Raw genomic sequence first — 19,770 nt, 5'->3', positions numbered from 1 at the left:
CATCTGGATCTTCCTACAACCAAGAATATGTACAGCACCTAGTGGGCACCTCTGAGTTTTGGAGGCAACATATTTCTCATCTGGGTGTGTTATTCTGGCCCATTTACCAAGTGACCCAAATAGCTGCTAGATTTGAGTAGAGTCCAGAAGGTTCTGCAATAAGTCCAGGCTGTTGTGCAAGCTGTTCTGCCCCTTGGGTGATATGATCCAACAGATTCCATGGGGTGGAAGTGTCAGTGACAAACAGGGATACTGTCTGGAGGCCTTTGTAGACCCTTGTACATGCAGGCCCTTATGATTTTGGAGCAAAGCCTTGCCATCCTCTGCAGATAACTACTGTTCTTTTGAGATACAGCTTTTGGTCTGCTACTGGGTCTTAGTAGTGACTGAATGCTTAATCTTGGGCCACCGAGTTACCATGCTACCTGAGCTGCCCATCATGAATAGGATATTATCTAACACACAAAGTCATAAAGTTGGGGGTACACAGAAACATTCTATCATCAAATAGAAGTGGTAATAGTTGTGATCGGGCCTGAAGAGGCCAAAGATAAAAGTAAGGTACATGAAGAAGTGGCTCAAATGCCATGGTCCTCCCACCTTCCTGCTATACTGCCTTCTCTCTCTGAAACTATACTATGGCCTCATGGGGAGTTCCCTAAAATTAGTTGAAAGAGGAAGAGAAGACGCAGGTTTGGTTTCCAGATGGTTTCATATAATATGCAGACAACACCTACAAGTGGACAGCTGCAGCACTACGGTTCCTTTCTGGTACATCCTGGAAGGGTAGCAGAGGAAAGAAATCCTCCCAGTGGCAGAACTTCAAGTAATGCATGTGGCTATTCACTTTGCTTAGAAGAAAAAATGTCCAGACATATGATTATATACCAATTCATGGACCAATGGTCAGGGACTTAGAAGAAACATGATTGAAAAACTGGTAAAAAAGAAATTTGGGGAAGAGGTGTATGGATAGACCCTCTGTGAATGGGCAAAAAATATGAAGATATTTGTATCATGTGAATGCTCACCAAAAGGTGATCTCAGCAGAAGAGGATTTAAAAATTTAAGTGGATAGTCTGATCCATTCCACAGATACCAGTCAGCGTCTTTCCCTAGCTACCTCTGTCGTCCAAAATGGCTCATGAACAAAATGGCAATGGTGGCAGGGATACAAATTATGCACAGACTCAGCAACATGGCCACATTGGCTATGGTCATTGTTTAGTGCCTAACTTGCCAGCAGCAGAGATCAACACTGAGTCCCTGATATGGCACCACTCCCTGGATGATCAGCCAGCTACCTGGTGGCTGGTTGATTATACTAGACCACTTGCATCACGGAAAAGATGATGTTTTGTCCTTACTGTAATAGACGCTTACTCTGTATATGGATTTGCTTCTCTGCTCACAATGCTTCTACCAAAACTACCTTCCATGGACTTATAAGTTGGTCTCATCCAATCTGCTGAAGGCCTGAATAGAGGAAAAGGTGGAGTAAGGGAAAATTCACTCTCTTTTAGTCTAGACTGTCTTCAAACCAGGGACATTGGTATTTTGCTGCCTTTGAACCCAGACTCATGCTGAAACTTACACTGTTGGCTCTCCTAGCTCCCAGGCCTTCAGACTCAGACTCAGACTTTAGACTCAGACTAGAACTCAGATTCAGACTAGAACAAGCTTGCCAACTGCTGATCTTGGGATTTCTCAACTTCCATAACGACATGAGCCAATTCCTTATAATAAACATCTTTGTTCTCTCTCTCTCTCAGTTCTTTTTCTTTGTATAACTAAGACCAATTTTAAAGGTAATTCCTTCAAAATGGTAATAGACACTAAGGGAATCTAGACAATACAAATGTTGTTTCTCATTTGTCCTTATCAAGTAGGGCCTCTTAATCAGGTCTGAAGACTAAGAAAATAAAGACAGCAATGAAGGGCCACTAGATTAAGAAATCACCAGGAACTAAGGCAGGTAAGGCATTTATAAAACTGTCTGATTAAAATCAATCTAACACACATTTACTGAGTACTAGGTAATAGAAGTTTTACATATTTATATGTAAAGTCCCCTGGAGCTCTATAAAATTCTATTGTTTCCTCTAAGAAGTAGGCTATAGAAATGATTTTTATGCTATTTTTATTTTCATTAATCATTTCTCTTTAGTTTCCTTTTGTGAATTTAATTTAATCTTATAAGGGAAATAGTTTAAACTGCTGAAAATAATCAAGGAAAATATTTCTTTCTGAATTTAAGGAACATTGCCTTGGGGTAAGCCATCTGGAGGAGAGAACACCAAAGTGAGAGAACCAAAGAGATGATGCCACTACCTCTTTCTTTGTGGACATTTTTCTTCAAGAGCTAGTACTCAGTCAAATCTTGCAGGGCTCGGTCAAAATATGAGAACTCCGGTGACTCCTCCCTATAATAATCAATCTCATATGAGTAGCCCCAAGTAGATACCGGTTACTAGTGCTTTTAAATTTAAGTTCTTATGTTTGCAAATGAGTGCAAAACTCCACCTCTCTAACAGCAATTCCACCAATATGTATGTACATCAATATGTACAACAAAAAAGAACCAATTTGCCCTGCAAAACCCCAATGAGGGCCAAATGCTAGATACAGAAAAAGAATATGACCCATCAGGGTTAAAGATGCTGGAAATTAATTGTAAGTCTGTATAAGGCAAGAACAGACTCCCAGTCTTCTAGCTCTATTCCAAGCAAAAACAAAACAAAACAAAAATTAGTGGTTTCTTCTCAGGAGAAAATACAACAACCTAAGAAGGAAAAATCCTCCACTTAGTAGATATTGTGGGTCCTCCAATACCAATGCAGTCCTGGAAAATCAAGCCAGCCAGCTGACCAGCCTAGCTAATGTACAAAGAGTCCTGAATCAACTTTTTAGTTCCTCACTCCTAAATTTTTTTTTTTAATTTTTTTTTCAACGTTTATTTATTTTTGGGACAGAGAGAAACAGAGCATGAACGGGGGAGGGGCAGAGAGAGAGGGAGACACAGAATCGGAAACAGGCTCCAGGCTCCAGGCTCCGAGCCATCAGCCCAGAGCCCAACGCGGGGCTCGAACTCACGGACCGCGAGATCGTGACCTGGCTGAAGTCGGACGCTCAACCGACTGCGCCACCCAGGCGCCCCCTCACTCCTAAATATTAATGAACAATAAATAATCATCAGATATTTGAAGAAATATTCCAATAGAAAGAGAAACCAAAGTAAACATAAACAAAATGACTCTTTGGAAAGAGAGATAATGCAAGGAACCTGAGAAACCTTAACAAAACCTAATAAAAACACTCTATTTAATATACTTACTGACAAAACAAAAATTGAATGATATGAATAAGGAATGGTATATTATAAAGAGTTCTTGAAAACTAAGAATACAATTGCCAAGATAAATAATTCAATAGAAAAGGAGAGCTGGAATATGATGTTGAGGAAATATACCAGAAAAGATAATCAAATCCAAAGGAAAATATGAAATAAAAAGATAAAAGATTGAGAATCAATTCAGAAGTTCTAGTTTGTAATTACCAAGAATTCCAGAAAGACAGAGACAATGGGGCAAAAATAAAATCATGGAAAAGGCTTAAGAAAATTTCACACTACATGAATCTCCAAAGACTCTACCAAGACATTAAGTGGGAAACATACAAACAACTACAACAAAACTCAAATCCCAGGACATCACTGTGAAACTGCAGAATGGCAGAAATAAAAGATTAGAGTGCCAGGGGGGAAAAAAAAAGATTACAAATCTCTCAGAGAAATAAAAATAGGAAACATAAAATGTAAAGGAGATCAGAATGTAGACTTTTCCCAGTGGCTAACCTGAATCCTAGAAAAGCAATGCATTCAGATTTCTAAGGAAAAACTCACTTCCACCCCAGGCAAATCATTAACACGCTATAGTAGATGAAAGAAATTTTCAGTAATGTACTAACTAAAAAAAACTTACCATCCATTTACCCCCTCTTAGAAAGTAAATGAAAGATATACTCTAGCAAAATGAGGGAATAAACTTATTAAAAAAATTTTTTTTAAATAATAAGAAGATATACAGGAAATAGTGGACCCAATCCCAGAATATGACAAAAGGAAGTCCTTGCATGATAGCTCTAGAGAAATCTTCAGACGGTAATCTGTTCAGATTAGAAAACGTTGATGCCTGGGTGGCTCAGTCAGTTAAGTGTCTGACTCTTGATTTCAGTTTAAGTCATGATCCCACAGTTCATGAATTTGAGCCACACATCAGGCTCTGCACTGACAGTGCAGACCTTGCCTGGGATCCTCTCTCTCTCCCTTTCTCCAACTCGCGCATGCTGTCTCTCTCAAAATAAATAAACGAAAACAACAACAACAAAAAGGTTGACTGAGGTGGAGTGAAGGACAGAAATTCTGCATTTTATTAAGCCTGGATACTATGTGAATTTTTCAAACTATGTGTATGTATCACACTGAACTTCTTTAAATTGAGTAGTAGTATTACATGGGGAAGAAATTAAGAGGCAGTTATATGAAATTTTAGACTCATTCAGCTTTTAACTTCTATTAGCATTTTGTGAAATTTCAAAGATGCACTAAAAAGATTCTGCAGTTTTTCTTCTCATAATTTTGTCTTCAATGCATAAATAAAAAGGTAAAGTTAATTTGATCAGTGTTCATTTAAAAATTTCAGAGGTCGTAACGACAGAAAAGAACCATTAAGAGAGTCACAGTTTTTCTTTTAAGTGTCTTATCAATCACGTATTCTCTCCTGAAGTATGTTACTTCTGTCATTATTAGACATGGCCTGGTCTGATTAGCTGATATTTATCATGCTTCATATTTCAGGCCAATAAACCCAGAAACAAAAGAGGGTACACAGTATAGCTAGTACAATGACTGATTCAAAGTAGATATCTAACATATTTTGGCTATTCCCCACCCCTTCTACCTCCTCTTTCCTTTGACCCTGAAGCTCCTGATGAGAAAATCTCCCCGGAGTAGTAAACAGAGAAACACTATAAACCAGAGTCTATCTTCTAGTTAGAGTTAAAAACGTAAGCTCTATCTATGTCTGGAGAGTTCAATCATGGAATCTCTGCCTTGAGACAAGTCCAAGGATCTCAGATCTGAAAAAGATTCTCTACTTTCTTGTTCCTAGTTGTAGCATGGAAAAGCTTCTTTCAAAGGGTAGTCCAAAATCCACAAGAATAGAGAAGAGCAGTCTGGAGAATCCATAATCAAATACTTATAAAACAATTTACGTGACTTTAACTGGGTATTTACACTAATCATCATTATTAACACAGGAGCCATATTTCAATTCAACTAACTTTTACTGAGCATATATCATGAGTCTGGTTTTGATAAACACCAGGAATTCTAAGAAATGGTCCCTGCTCATAAGAAGTTACAACATATAACGCTGAGGAAAGTAATCCAGAAAATAAATTCAGGAGAGAAGCGAGACAATTCTTTCTCAACCATAATTTTAAGCAAAAACTGGCTAGCCTACAAAAACAAACAAACAAACAAACAAAGCTTTAAAATCAACCAAAAGACATTCATGATTTAAAATTAATATTGTTAGGGGCAGCTGGGTGGCTCAGTAGGTTGAGCATCCAACTTCGGCTTAGGTCATGATCTCACGGGTTTGTGAGTCTGAGCTCCGCATCCCGCTCTGTGCTGACAGCTCAGAGCCTGGAGCCTGCTCCAGATTCTGTGTGTCTCTTTCTCTGCCCCTCCCCTGCTCATGCTCAGTCCCTCTCTCAAATGTAAACATTAAAAAAATAAAGTAAAATAAAATCAGAATTTTATTCCTTAGTTTTCTGCTATGCATCTGACCTTGTCTGTAAATTCAAGCAAAAAAAAAAAAAAAAAAAAAAAAAGTACTATTGAACAAGAAGCCAGGTTCTACCATCAGCTCATCCTGTGTCTTTGGACAAGTCACATCACTGTTGAGTCTAGATTTTCTAGAATAAAGAAATGAAAGGGCTGAGGAAGATTAAACTTAAAGGTTTCAAACAAAAGTTAGATTACATGACTATGTAAGTAAAAACTGCTGTTGATTTCCTAGTTAGCTGAAATTATAATAATAGCTACTGATGACTAAATGCCTGAATACCATACATCAGGTATTAGATCTCTAAATTTACAACTAGTATTTCTAATTGTGTCAACAACCTTATAAAATAAAAATGAGGAAATAGGAGAAAAACTGGCTTACCAAATATCACACAGCTCATAAATGTTGGGGACCATACTGAGAACATCACACAAAATCCCATGTTTTTTTTCTCCCACAGAAGTTTGCTATATACTATTTATAAGCATTATTTCTACAGAAATCTAAATAGACATAGAAACCCAATTAACTTTAAAAAGTCAATTCATTTTGCAATTCACAATATCAGAACTAAAAATGTTCATATGAACTCACCTGATGCAGCAGACGCTTCAGTTTAAGTAACTGAGTTTTTACAGCAGTGCAATCTTGGACCATGTGCCGGAGCGTCATCTCATCCAGTATCACTGTATTTTCGGGTACATCTACAAATATCTTCTGAGCCTGGAAAAAGGGGGTCCCTCCATAGCTTTCAAAATGACCCAAAGGAGATTCTCTATAGGGAGAGCCTCTGGAAGGGCAGGGGAAGAAGTTGGAGGGAAAAGATATACAATATAATTTCAGAAAAAAACAAGGTAATGAAATTATTCCAGTGATTATTACATATCAGTTATCATTATCACAAAGCCTTTGACTTTTGCTTACCTCGGACACTGAATTTGTTTCCACCAAAAGTTCCAATCAGTTCTAGTTCTCATTAATACAATTATCTTCTCCACTCCCTCCCCTTTTTATGTATTTTACACATTGGTTGAATAAACCTTATTCCTTAGTAAATGGAAGAGAAAGAAAAAACTCTAGGGAAAGGCCTTGCCCCCCCCCCCCCAAATTACACTCATTTTCTTTGCCTGAATGGATTGTTTGCTTTTTACCTCTTGATTTTAACTGGTCTCTTGGACGTCACATCTTTTTTTAGCCCCATAACTATGCTATCTATCTTCATTCCCAGTTTGGTCACACATGCCTGGATTCCTATTTCTTCTAAGTCCCAGCAAACAGTTAAGACAGACAAACTGTTACTACTTTGTTTTTACATTACTGGTAAGTCTTCTTTTCTAATAAAGATTAAACTTGATTTTATAAAAGTCTTATATACACCACATATTTCCCAAAAAAGTCTACTCTAAGAAAATTTAAACTTCCCTTTAGTTTCATACAATATACGTGCTTGAAAAAGCAGACCAAAAAAACCAAAAAACAAAAAACAAAAAGCCACAAAAACTGGGGCTGATGTGTTTCACAGATTGTGAAGAACACAATGCTTTGATCAGAAGTCATTAGCTAAAGCAATTTTAAATTACTACACTCATGTAATACATAATTCCAGCTGGTTCTTAAGACATGAACTTGTTACATATGTGAGACCTCAATATATTAAATAACACACTGAACGAGCACTCGCTCCAATATAATGGCCATATTAACATAGCAGAATTCAAGTTAAATTCATGACCCATTAAATTTGCCAAAGTCACAACACATTAAATTTTAACCACACAAAAAAAGTAGAAACACTAAATTTTTTTTTAATGTTTATTAATTTTTGAGAGAGAGAGAGAGTGAACAGGGGAGGAGCAGAGAGAAAGGGAGACAGAATCAGAAGCAGGCTCCAGGCTCCGAGCTGTCAGCACAGAGCCCGACGCAGGGCTCGAACTAACAAGCTGCAAGATCATGACCTGAGCTGAAGTCGGACACTCAACCAACTGAGCCTCCCAGGCGCCCTGAAACACTAGATTTTCTAATTTATAACAAATATTCCCAAATTTCTAAACTCTTAAATATTCAACATGGGCTTGGTTTTCACAAAATTATTTTTCTCTGAAACTATTTTTTCGTATTTTATTTCAGGCCTGATTTTTGTTTTAACCCAAGAAAAAAAAATTTTAAGAACTTAAAAATTTTTGATCTATAGTTAAGACTCTAATATGTTTGCATATACTTCTGCCTTATACTTGTTGGTTCAAAATATAGTTTAATGATTAAATTTCAACTACTGATCAATTAATATGATTTCACCATCCATTACTGAATAGATGGGTAATGTATACATGGAATGATGAAAAATATATAATAATAAAAAGTTAGCAAAGCAGTAAAACAAAAACATAGACTCATCTGGCATATGAAGAGTAGAGATAAGAGCTATGTTTTCAGAGAAAAAAGTTGACATACTTTGGAAGGTTTTCTTGGGCAAGAAAGAACCTGGGATGAACTATAAAGTATGAGGTTTAAGTATGACTGAAATGAAAGAGAAGGCTTTCTGGAACAAGAAAATAAAAAAACAACAGCACAAAATGCAAGGCATGTTTTTCAGGGACAAGGAGACTCAAATATGGCTTATGAGGCCACAGATAGCCTAAATCCAATTTATTCTTCAACTTCATCCCTCAACACATCTTTTTTTTTTTTTTTCAACGTTTATTTATTTTTGGGACAGAGAGAGACAGAGCATGAACGGGGAAAGGGCAGAGAGAGAGGGAGACACAGAATCGGAAACAGGCTCCAGGCTCTGAGCCATCGGCCCAGAGCCTGACGCAGGGCTCGAACTCCCGGACCGCGAGATCGTGACCTGGCTGAAGTCGGACGCTTAACTGACTGCGCCACCCAGGCGCCCCTCAACACATCTTAATCCATAGCCAATTACCTGAGATTGCCAAAGCACACTATAATCTCCCTCATCTCCAAACCTATGTCAACCTCTCCATACTCGTGGCTAGGCTATTTACCCTGCCCTCCACTGCCCACTTGATCTGAAGAATGATAACTCCTCTTCATCTTAAATTAGTTGGCATTTCCTCAGGGAAAGCTTCCTTAATCCCTTCCTAAAGCAGGGCTTGGTACTTCCACAGGTGTGATAGAGTCCTCTAGTGTGCCCCACTACGATACTTAACACAGTATATTGTGTTCATGTGCAATCTGTGCCAAATCATGAACTCCATGAAGACAAAGACTGTGTATTCTTTTCCTCTATATCAAAAACAGTTAGCTTTTAATTTGTTTATTTTTGTTGTTGTTGCTGCTTTCACTGTATGATTAAGGAACATGGATTTTAACTACTAGATTGTTTCTTTTCAAGCTTCCATCTCTGAGATTCTAAAGTTCTTTGGTTGTGACATTAAAACAAAGCACTACTTTAAAATTGTAATCTGGAAGCTGTCACATTAAAAAGTACCAGTTAATAATCAAATTAAACTTTACTTCCTATTTTACCAAATGAATAAAATAAAAATTAGAGAGGGAAGATACTGAGAATAAGGCTTATTTTAGGTTGACTAAATATGAACCACATGCAAGGAACTAATGAATTAAAAGCATTTCAAAGGAAGAGTCACAACAAGTCTTTACCACTAACAATACAGGGTAAAAGATATGGTATCCAGAAAACCACAATGGTATAACAGAACTGCCTCTTGCCTAGGATTAAGGTTTAAATCCTGGCTGATAGTAACTAGCTACTGAAAATACTTAATATCTTTGGGCCACAGTTTCTTTAATTCTCAATGTTTGCCAGTGCACACAAAATGAAGTTCATATACCTTAGCTTGCATTTCAAATACCTCCACCATGAGATCCCAAATGAAACATATCTTCTCCTAGTACTAAAATGCTACTTCCTCCAAAAGCCCTTCCTGATGCCCTCAACTAGATAAAACTAGCACTTTAGGATCCTTAATTTATTGAGCATAAATTAAAGAAATCTATATAGCTATTGCCTCTAATTACATTGCAAGCCCTTTGAAAATAGGGCCATATCTTATTCATTTTTATATTACCTGCATAGATTACCTGAGTTCAAATCTCATCTCTGTCACTTATTAGCTAGTAACAGGACAAGTTACTTTATCTATCCTTCATTTTCTTGATCTATAAATTAAGGATAATAAGAGTACTTACTTCATTAGGTTGCTGTAAGTCTCATATGAAGTAATATATGTTAAAGTGCATAGAACAGTTCCTGATATACAGTAAATGTTAAATAAAAACTAATTGCTATTATATTATTTATTATAAATAATTTCCAACTTGTTTATGTTGAGAAAATTTTCCAACATAAATGTCAAAAGAATACTAGAATGCCATATAACCTTTCACTTATATTCCTCAAATGGTAAATTTTAACACAATTTGTTTAAACTTACGTATTTGGTACTAAACTATCTGACAAACCATTGGAAGTAACGTAACACCTTACTGTAGTTTGCTGGGGAAAAAAATGAAGATAACTGAGATGCAAAAGAAGACAAAGATGGAACAGAAAACAAATACATAACAAGGGTTATTTCAGAAAATAGAAGGACACAATTAAAGACAGGAAAGGAAAAAAAAATGACTGAGAGATAATGAAGATTCTGAGATTTCACATTCTGAGAAGACGATGAAGTTCACATATGGGAATCTGAACCTTTGAAACTTTTGAAAATGAGAGGTAAAATCACTTTCCAAGAGTGCAAGCACAAACCCAGGGATGAAGACGTAAAAAAGGTAAAGAAAAATAAACATGAGATAATAGAGGAATTACTGAAAACACCACCTCATATTAAATTGACAGGCATAAACCTGTATTTGTATACAGATTTTAACAACTGTGGATTTCTGGTAGAGAAATTAGATGGTGGAAGCAACAGAAGACTGCATGCTGTTTTGGGGAATACACTGTAAGGCTGGCAGTGTGTTAGCAAAGCCAGAATCTATGTAGCTGACCACAGGCCAGGTAGTTGACTGAATATGAAGAACTGAACCAATATGGGTATTGGGGGAGGGCAAAAATGAGTTCAGTAGTTACAGAAGCACAAGAAAGAAATGTCCACCATCACCAATATTATTTAACACTGTTCTATAAATATAGCAAATAAAATCATCTCCCCCAAAATAAGATCAGGATAAATACAAAAAGGAATCTTTAAGAGATAAGCTTTTTTTAACCCATTTAAATTGAATCCATACAATAGTACCTGATAGTCAATCCAAACACCTAATAATCACATCACTGCATAATTATCATTGCCGTTTTAAAGGAATCTCCCTAAACTATGTGGCTGTACCTATATATTTATGTTCTTCTCCACTTCGACCCAAGCTTTTTGATTACTAATATGTGTGATTCTGTACTAAAGTTTGTGATTCACACATTACACTAGCCAGTAGAGATGCATGTGTAAGAGGCAAGGAGAGACAGAATTTTTCTTCTTAATTTATTTTCTAATCTCAGTTGCACTTTGACTTCACAAAACCTTTAATGTTTCTTTTTTTCATCATTAAGAAAAAGTTAAATATATGCATTTTTATGTTCACGGTTATTATAGTTTTTTAATGGTACATTCAACACAGTCTCAGTCAAAATCCCACCAAATTATTTTGTGAATATCAACAAAGTGATTCTAAAGTTTATATGAACAGGAAAAAGAGCCAGAATAACCAATACTTCAGAGGAAGAAAGTCAGAATACTGACAGTGATTTCCAGACTTACCACATAAAGAGACAGTAATCAAGACTGCGGTACTGATTAAAGAATAAACAGATCAGTGGAACAAAACAGAGAATCCAAAAATAATCCACAAATACAGTCAACTGATCTTTGACAAAGAAGCAAAGGTATTTCAAAAAAAATTTTTTTTCAACGTTTATTTATTTTTGGGACAGAGAGAGTCAGAGCATGAACGGGGTAGGGGCAGAGAGAGAGGGAGACACAGAATCAGCAACAGGCTCCAGGCTCTGAGCCATCAGCCCAGAGCCTGACGCGGGGCTCGAACTCATGGACCGCGAGATCGTGACCTGGCTGAAGTCGGACGCTTAACCGACTGCGCCACCCAGGCGCCCCGAAGCAAAGGTATTTCAAAGAAGACAGAATAACAGAAATACCATATGATCTAGTAATTCCACTACTGAATATTTACCCAACGAGAACAAAACCACTAATTCAAAAAGAAATTTGTACCCTTATGTTTATTCCAGCATTATTTATAATAGCCAAGATATGGAAGCAACCCGAGTGTCCACTGATAGACAAATAGGTAAAAAAGATGTGGCATATGTGTATATATACACACACATACACGAATATTGAATATCACTCAGTCGTTAAAAAAAAAAAAAAGATCTTGCCATCTGCAATAACATCAATGGACCTAGAAGGTATTATCCTAGGTGAAATAAATCAGAGAGAAAAGATAAATACCATGATTTCACTTATATGTGGAATTAAAAAAAATTTCTTTAATGTTTATTTATTTTTGAGAGACAGAGTGAGACAGAGCATGAGTGGGGGAGGGCCAGAGAGAGGGAGACACAGAATCAGAAGCAGACTCTAGGCTCTGAGCTGGCAGCACAGAGCCCGACATGGGGCTCGAACCACGAACCGTGAGAACATGACCTGAGCTGCAGTAGGACACCCAACTGACTGAGCCACCCAGGCGCCCATAGGTGGAATTTAAAAAAGAAATGAACAAATAAAGAAACAAACAAGGAAACAAAAAGACTCTTAAATACAGAGAACAAATGGATGGTTGCCAGGGGGATCCAGGCTGGGGGATGGGTGAAATGAATAAAGAATATTAACAGGTACAAACTTCCAGTTATAAAATAAGTAAGTCACAGAGATGAAAAGTATAGCACAAGGAATATAGTCAATAATACTGTAATGAAGTTTTGGTGACAGATGGGGACTCTATTTACAATGATGAGTACTGAGTAATGTATAAAAATGTTGTATCAAGCAATCCTAAAATTCATATGGAACCACAAAGGACCCCAAATAGCCAAAGTAATTTTGAAGAAGACGACCAAAGGAGGAGGCATCACAACCCCAGACTTTAGCCTCTACTACAAAGCTGTAATCATCAAGACAGCATGGTATTGGCACAAAAACAGACACATAGACCAATGGAATAGAATAGAAAGCCCAGAACTAGACCCACAAACATATGGCCAACTCATCTTTGACAAAGCAGGAAAGAATATCCAATGGAAAAAGGACAGTCTCTTTAACAAATGGTGCTGGGAGAACTGGACAGCAACATGCAGAAGATTGAAACTAGACCACTTTCTCACACCATTCACAAAAATAAACTCAAAATGGATAAAGGACCTGAATGTGAGACAGGAAACCATCAAAACCCTAGAGGAGAAAGCAGGAAAAGACCTCTCTGACCTCAGCCGTAGCAATCTCTTACTTGACACATCCCCAAAGGCAAGGGAATTAAAAGCAAAAATGAACTATTGGGACCTTATGAAGATAAAAAGCTTCTGCACAGCAAAGGAAACAACCGACAAAACTAAAAGGCAACCAACGGAATGGGAAAAGATATTTGCAAATGACATATCGGACAAAGGGCTAGTATCCAAAATCTATAAAGAGCTCACCAAACTCCACACCCGAAAAACAAATAATCCAGTGAAGAAATGGGCAGAAAACATGAACAGACACTTCTCTAAAGAAGACATCCGGATGGCCAACAGGCACATGAAAAGATGCTCAACGTCGCTCCTCATCAGGGAAATACAAATCAAAACCACACTCAGATATCACCTCACACCAGTCAGAGTGGCCAAAATGAACAGATTGAGGAGACTATAGATGCTGGAGAGGATGTGGAGAAACGGGAACACTCTTGCACTATTGGTGGGAATGCAAACTGGTGCAGCCACTCTGGAAAACAGTGTGGAGGTTCCTCAAAAAATTAAAAATAGACCTACCCTATGACCCAGCAATAGCACTGCTAGGAATTTACCCAAGGGATACAGGAGTACTGATGGATAGGGGCACTTGTACCCCAATGTTCATAGCAGCACTCTCAACAATAGCCAAATTATGGAAAAAGCCTAAATGTCCATCAACTGACAAATGGATAAAGAAATTGTGGTTTATATACACAATGGAGTACTATGTGGCAATGAGAAAGAATGAAATATGGCCCTTTGTAGCAACGTGGATGGAACTGGAGAGTGTGATGCTAAGTGAAATAAGCCATACAGAGAAAGACAGATACCATATGGTTTCACTCTTATGTGGATCCTGAGAAACTTAACAGAAACCCATGGGGGAGGGGAAGGAAAAAAAAAAAAAAAAGAGGTTAGAGTGGGAGAGAGCCAAAGCATAAGAGACTGTTAAAAACTGAGAACAAACTGAGGGTTGATAGGGGGTGGGAGGGAGGAGAGGGTGGGTGATGGGTATTGAGGAAGGCACCTTTTGGGATGAGCGCTGGGTGTTGTATGGAAACCAATTTGACAATAAACTTCATATATTGAAAAAAATAAAAATAAAAAAAAGTGTTGTATCAATATGTTTTACACCTGAAACTAATATAACATTGTTAATTATACTAAAAAAAAAAAAGAAAAAAGAAAAGAAAGAAAACCTAGCGAAAAACCCCCCAAAAAACAAAAACAAAGGATACTAGTCTTTTCAACAAGAGATACTAGAAAAACTAGATATCTATATGCAAAAAAAAATGACCTTTCACACTGTTCACAAAAATTAATTCAACATGTACCAAAGACCTAAATATGAAATGTAAAACCACAAGATAATAAGGAAGAAACTTCAGGTGATGTTGAGTTTCTACCTTCTTAGAAACAACACAAAAAATACAATCATGAAAGAACAATTATAAACCGGACTGCATAAAATTTAAAACACCTGTTCTTTGAAAATCACCATTAGGAGACTGAAAAGGCAAGTCACAGACTGGGACAAAATATTTGTAAAATATCTGACAAAGAACTGATATCTAAAATATGCAAAGAACTCTTAAAATTCAACAAGAAAACAAACAACCAAATTTAAAAATGAGCAAAAGTGGAGTACCTGGGGTGGCTTACTCGGTTGAGTGTTGGACTTTGGCTCACATCATGATCTCATAGTTCATGAGTTCGAACCCTGCAGCGGGCTCTGTGCTGACAGCTCAGAGCCTAGAGCCTGCTTCAGATTTTGTGTCTCCCTCTCTTTCTGCCCCTCCCCCACTCATGCTGGCTCTCTCTCTCTCTCTCTCTCTCTCTCTCTCTCTCAAAAATTATTAAATGTTAAAAAAAATGTTTTTAATGAGTAAAGTTCTAAACAGACATCTCACTGAAGATATACAAATGGCAAATAACTTGTGAACAAATGTTCAACATTATATATCATTTGGCAACTGCAAATGATTATTAGAATGGTTAAAATCCAAAACAACACCAAATGCTGGTGAGGATGTGTAACAACAGGAGCTTTCACTCACCGCTGGAGAAAATGCAAAATGTACAGCCAATTTGGCAGTTTCTTACTAACCTAAATATCTTACTATATAATTCAGCAAACATGCTTGATATTTACCAAAATGAGTTCAAAACTTACACATGTAAATGGTTAGAGCAGCTTTATTCGTAGTTGCCAAATTTTGGAAGCAATCAAGATATCTTTCAGGAAATGAATGGATAAACAACTGTAGTACATCCAAACAATGGACTATTATTTAGTGATAAAAAGAAATGAGCTATCAAGCCATGAAAAGGCATGGAGGAAATGTAAATGGATATTGCTGAGTGAAAGAAACCAATCTGAAAACACTACATACAACTATATGGCATTCTGGAAAAGGCAAAGCTATGGAGACAGTAAAAAGATCAGTGTTTGCCTTGGTGGGGGTGGGCAGAGAAGAAAGGGATAATACACAGAGAACATGAGAATTTAAGCAAAGTGAATTATTCTGTATGATAAGGTAATGGTAGATACATATCATTATGCATTTGTCAAAGGTCATAGAATGTATACACAAAGAGTGAACCCTAATGTAAACTATGGATTTTAGTTAGTATATCAATATCAATTCATGAACTTTAACAATTAATGCAAGATGTTAATAATAAAGCAAATTGTATAAAAGAAGGTGAGGGAGTAAATGAAAACTCTCTGTGCTTTCTGCTCAATATTTCTAAACCTAATACTTCTCTAAAAAATGAAGTCTATTGGGGCGCCTGGGTGGCGCAGTCGGTTAAGCGTCTGACTTCAGCCAGGTCACGATCTCGCGGTCCGTGAGTTCCAGCCCCGCGTCGGGCTCTGGGCTGATGGCTCAGAGCCTGGAGCCTGTTTCGGATTCTGTGTCTCCCTCTCTCTCTGCCCCTCCCCCGTTCATGCTCTGTCTCTCTCTGTCCCAAAAATAAATAAAACGTTAAAAAATGAAGTCTATTAATTAAAAGACAGAAGGAAATATTTGCAGAATGGCAGAATAAATATCTCCAAAAACTCCACTCCTCCATAAAAGCACTGAGAACACTGGCAAATTGGTTAAAATCAACTTTTCCAGTAATACAGAAATGCTTGCCACAACCAAGGAGCACTTATTTAAAAAAAGAAAAGAAAAAAAAAACCCAGTTGAATCTTGGTAAGAACAAGCCTGTGGCATTTTAATTTATTCTATTACTATGCCTATCTGCCCAGTTCTGTGGTAGCTTGGAAAATAAGAGCCTTACAAGCATAATAGCAGTGAAATTCAGCAATCACTGGCAGGAAGAAGTGGGTGGTAAACTGGGTTTGGAATTCTTTCAAAAGCACCATTTCCAGAAAATAGTTACTATTTGACCTAACACCCTCCTAGAAAAGGCTCATTCTCAGCTGTTGTTTCATTTGAACTAATTTGGAGACTCTCATTGGGAACAGCCTTATCTCTAATACATTTGTTGAAAAAAATCAGTGCCACTGCTTAAAATTTCAACCTGCCTGAAATGGCAATGATCAAAAAAACTTTAAAGAAAAACCTGAGGAATGAGATGTCCACAGGAGGCTCTGAAATACCCCCAACATATTCTTGGACATAGAGAAGGCCATACACCTGTGTAGGGCTCTGTGCATGCCAAGGAAATACCTGAGAAGAACTTAACCTCTCATCTTTGGCTCTCCTTGAGTCTCTGAGCAAAAAGAAGGAAATGAAGGTTAAGGCAGAGCTACAAACTGCTTACCAGGTTGTTGAAAGCATCCCTACACACACACACACACACACACACACACCGTTGTAAAAGGCTGGGATAACTTAATGGTTCAGGGCATTAAAAAAAAATGCTTCTAATCATTAGCTTGACAAACTCCAAAATATAATACACACATCATAAACTGTCAAAAACTAGAAAAAAAAAAAAGAAAAAAAGTGAGAATCCTAAACAAAGCAAGAAAAATAAAAATAGGATTCATCATGTAGAAGACAAGCTCAGTAAGATTAACAGCTGATTTTTGATCAGAAAGCATGAAAGTCAAAATTTTAAAAGATTATCAACCAAGGATTCTATATCCAGAAAAATTAGCCTTCAAAATTCAGGAGAAATTAAAACATCATCATATAAACAAAAACTGAGAAAATGTGTTGCTATTAGACCTTCCCTACAAGATAAATTCAAGTTGGACTTTAATTACTTCCTCCTTATTAATTTTTTTTTTTACGTTTATTTATTTTTGAGACAGAGAGAGACAGAGCATGAACGGGGGAGGGGCAGAGAGAGAGGGAGACACAGAATCGGAAGCAGACTCCAGGCTCCGAGCCATCAGCCCAGAGCCCGACGCGGGGCTGGAACTCACGGACCGCGAGATCGTGACCTGAGCTGAAGTCGGACGCTCAACCGACTGAGGCCACCCAGGCGCCCCATACTTCCTCCTTATTAATGGACAGAAGAAAAAGTCAGCAAAGAAAGAGAAGACTTGAATACTACAAACTAACAAAATTCAATAGATGTCTACAGAACATCTATAGCAATTAAATTAGTAGTCAAAAACCTTCCACAAAGAAAATCCCAAGCCCAAGATACAAATCAAAACCACAATGAAATACCACCTCACACCAGTCAAATGGCTAAAATTAACAACTCAGGCAACAAGATGTTGACGAGGACTCAGAGAAAGAGGAACCCTTTTGCACTGCTTGTGGGAATAAATACTGGTGCAGCCACTCTGGAAAACAGTATGGAGGTTCTTCAAAAAATTAAAAATAGAATTACCCTACAACCCAGCAATTACCCTACTAGGTACATATCCAAAGGATACAGGTGTGTTGTTTCAAAGGCACACATGCACCTCAATATTTATAGCAGTGCTATTGACAACAACCAAAGTATGGAAAGAGCCCAAATGTCCATCAACAGATGAATGAATAAAGATGTCGTATACACACACACATGCACACACACACACACACACACACACACACACACACACACACAATGAAATATTACTTGGAGATCAAAAGAATGAAATCTTGGCATTTGCAACAACATGGATGGAACCTGAGTATATTATGCTAAGCAAAATTTGTCAGAGAAAGACAAATATCATATGATTTCACTAATATGTGGAATTTAAGATAAAAAACAGATGAACATAGGGGAAGGGAAACAAAAATAATATAAAAACAGGGAGGGGGACAAAACATAAAAGACTCTTCAATATAGAAAACAAACTGAGGGTTGCTGGAGGGGTTGCAGGTGGGGGCATGGGCTAAATAAGCAAGGGGCATTAAGGAGGACACTTTTTGGGATGAGCACTGGGTGTCATATGTAGGGGATGAATCACTGGATTCTATGCCTGAAATCATTATTGCAGTATATGTTAACTAATTTAGATGTAAATTTAAAAATAAATAATAAAAAAGAAAGAAGAGAAGAGAAGAGCCCAAGCCCAAATAACTGCACTGGTGAATCCTACAAGTTCTTCCAAAAATAGAAATTAAAGACACACTTCCCTTTTCAATCTATGTGACCATAATACCCAAACCAGACAAAGACATTTAAAAAAAAAGAAAGAAAGAAAGAAAACTATAGACTGATATTTATTATGAATATACACATAAAAATCTTCAACGCAATACTAGCAAATTGAATCTAGCAACACATAAAATGATTACATACCATGACCAAGTAGGACTTATCCAAGAAAGGTAAAGTTGGTTCAACATATGTAAATCAGTCAATGTCATACACCACATTAAGAGAATGAGGGCCAAAAAATTATCTCAATACTCACAGAAATAGTATTTGACAAAATCTAACACCCTTTCATGATAAAACACTCAACAAAGTATGATTAGAAGTTCCTCAACCTGATAAAGACTGTGAAAAAGCAGAGCTAACATCATACATAACAGTGAAAGGCTGAATGCTTTATCCTTAATATTAGAAAGGCACAAATGTTTGCTCTCACCAGTCCTATTCAACACTGCATTGTAGGTTCTAGCCATAGAAATTATGCAGGAGGAAAAAAAAAAAAAAAGAAAGCACCTAGATGGAAAGAAAAATATCTATCTCTGATGACATGATCTTATACAGAGAGAATCCTAAGGAACTAAGGGTTCAGGGGGTTATATGAACCATATACATGAACACTGGAGACAGTCAGGATTGTAGCAAAGTTTACAATGAAGAGGGAAAATGAGCCAATGGCCAAGATTTTGTGAGGCAGGGGTAGGGACCAATAAGGAGGGGTTGATACAGCCAAATGCTCTAAGTCTCAAAGTAATAACAGTGAAGAATACTTTATTTAGAAACAAATGAGGAGTGAAGACAAAGACCCCACTTCTAAACAGTAAAGTACTAGAGTGAATGGAAAATAAGAATCCTTCATATAAAAACACTACTAGGGAATTAGTACATTTAGGAAAGAGTTAGATTTCAGTTACAATCAGAATG

The 19,770-nt window shown here is 37.2% G+C and overlaps 1 protein-coding gene across 9 annotated transcripts in view; it reads right to left on the bottom strand.

Annotated features, from left to right (window-relative positions):
* The window catches only part of CCSER2 (coiled-coil serine rich protein 2), a 200,576-nt gene that overhangs the window by 70,225 nt on the left and 110,581 nt on the right, over positions 1–19,770 (bottom strand). For all 9 annotated transcript variants that reach the window (XM_040485605.1, XM_040485610.1, XM_040485606.1 and 6 more), the window contains one exon: positions 6,447–6,642. In XM_040485605.1, coding sequence (XP_040341539.1) covers positions 6,447–6,642 — 196 coding nt within the window. The remainder of the gene's footprint in view (positions 1–6,446; positions 6,643–19,770) is intronic.

Source organism: Herpailurus yagouaroundi, unplaced genomic scaffold (assembly GCF_014898765.1).
Source record: "Herpailurus yagouaroundi ecotype Mexico unplaced genomic scaffold, PumYag 163, whole genome shotgun sequence".
Classification (NCBI taxonomy): Eukaryota; Metazoa; Chordata; class Mammalia; order Carnivora; family Felidae; genus Herpailurus; species Herpailurus yagouaroundi.
Note: the sequence above shows the minus strand (reverse complement) of the source record. Positions and strands in the feature narration are given on the sequence as shown.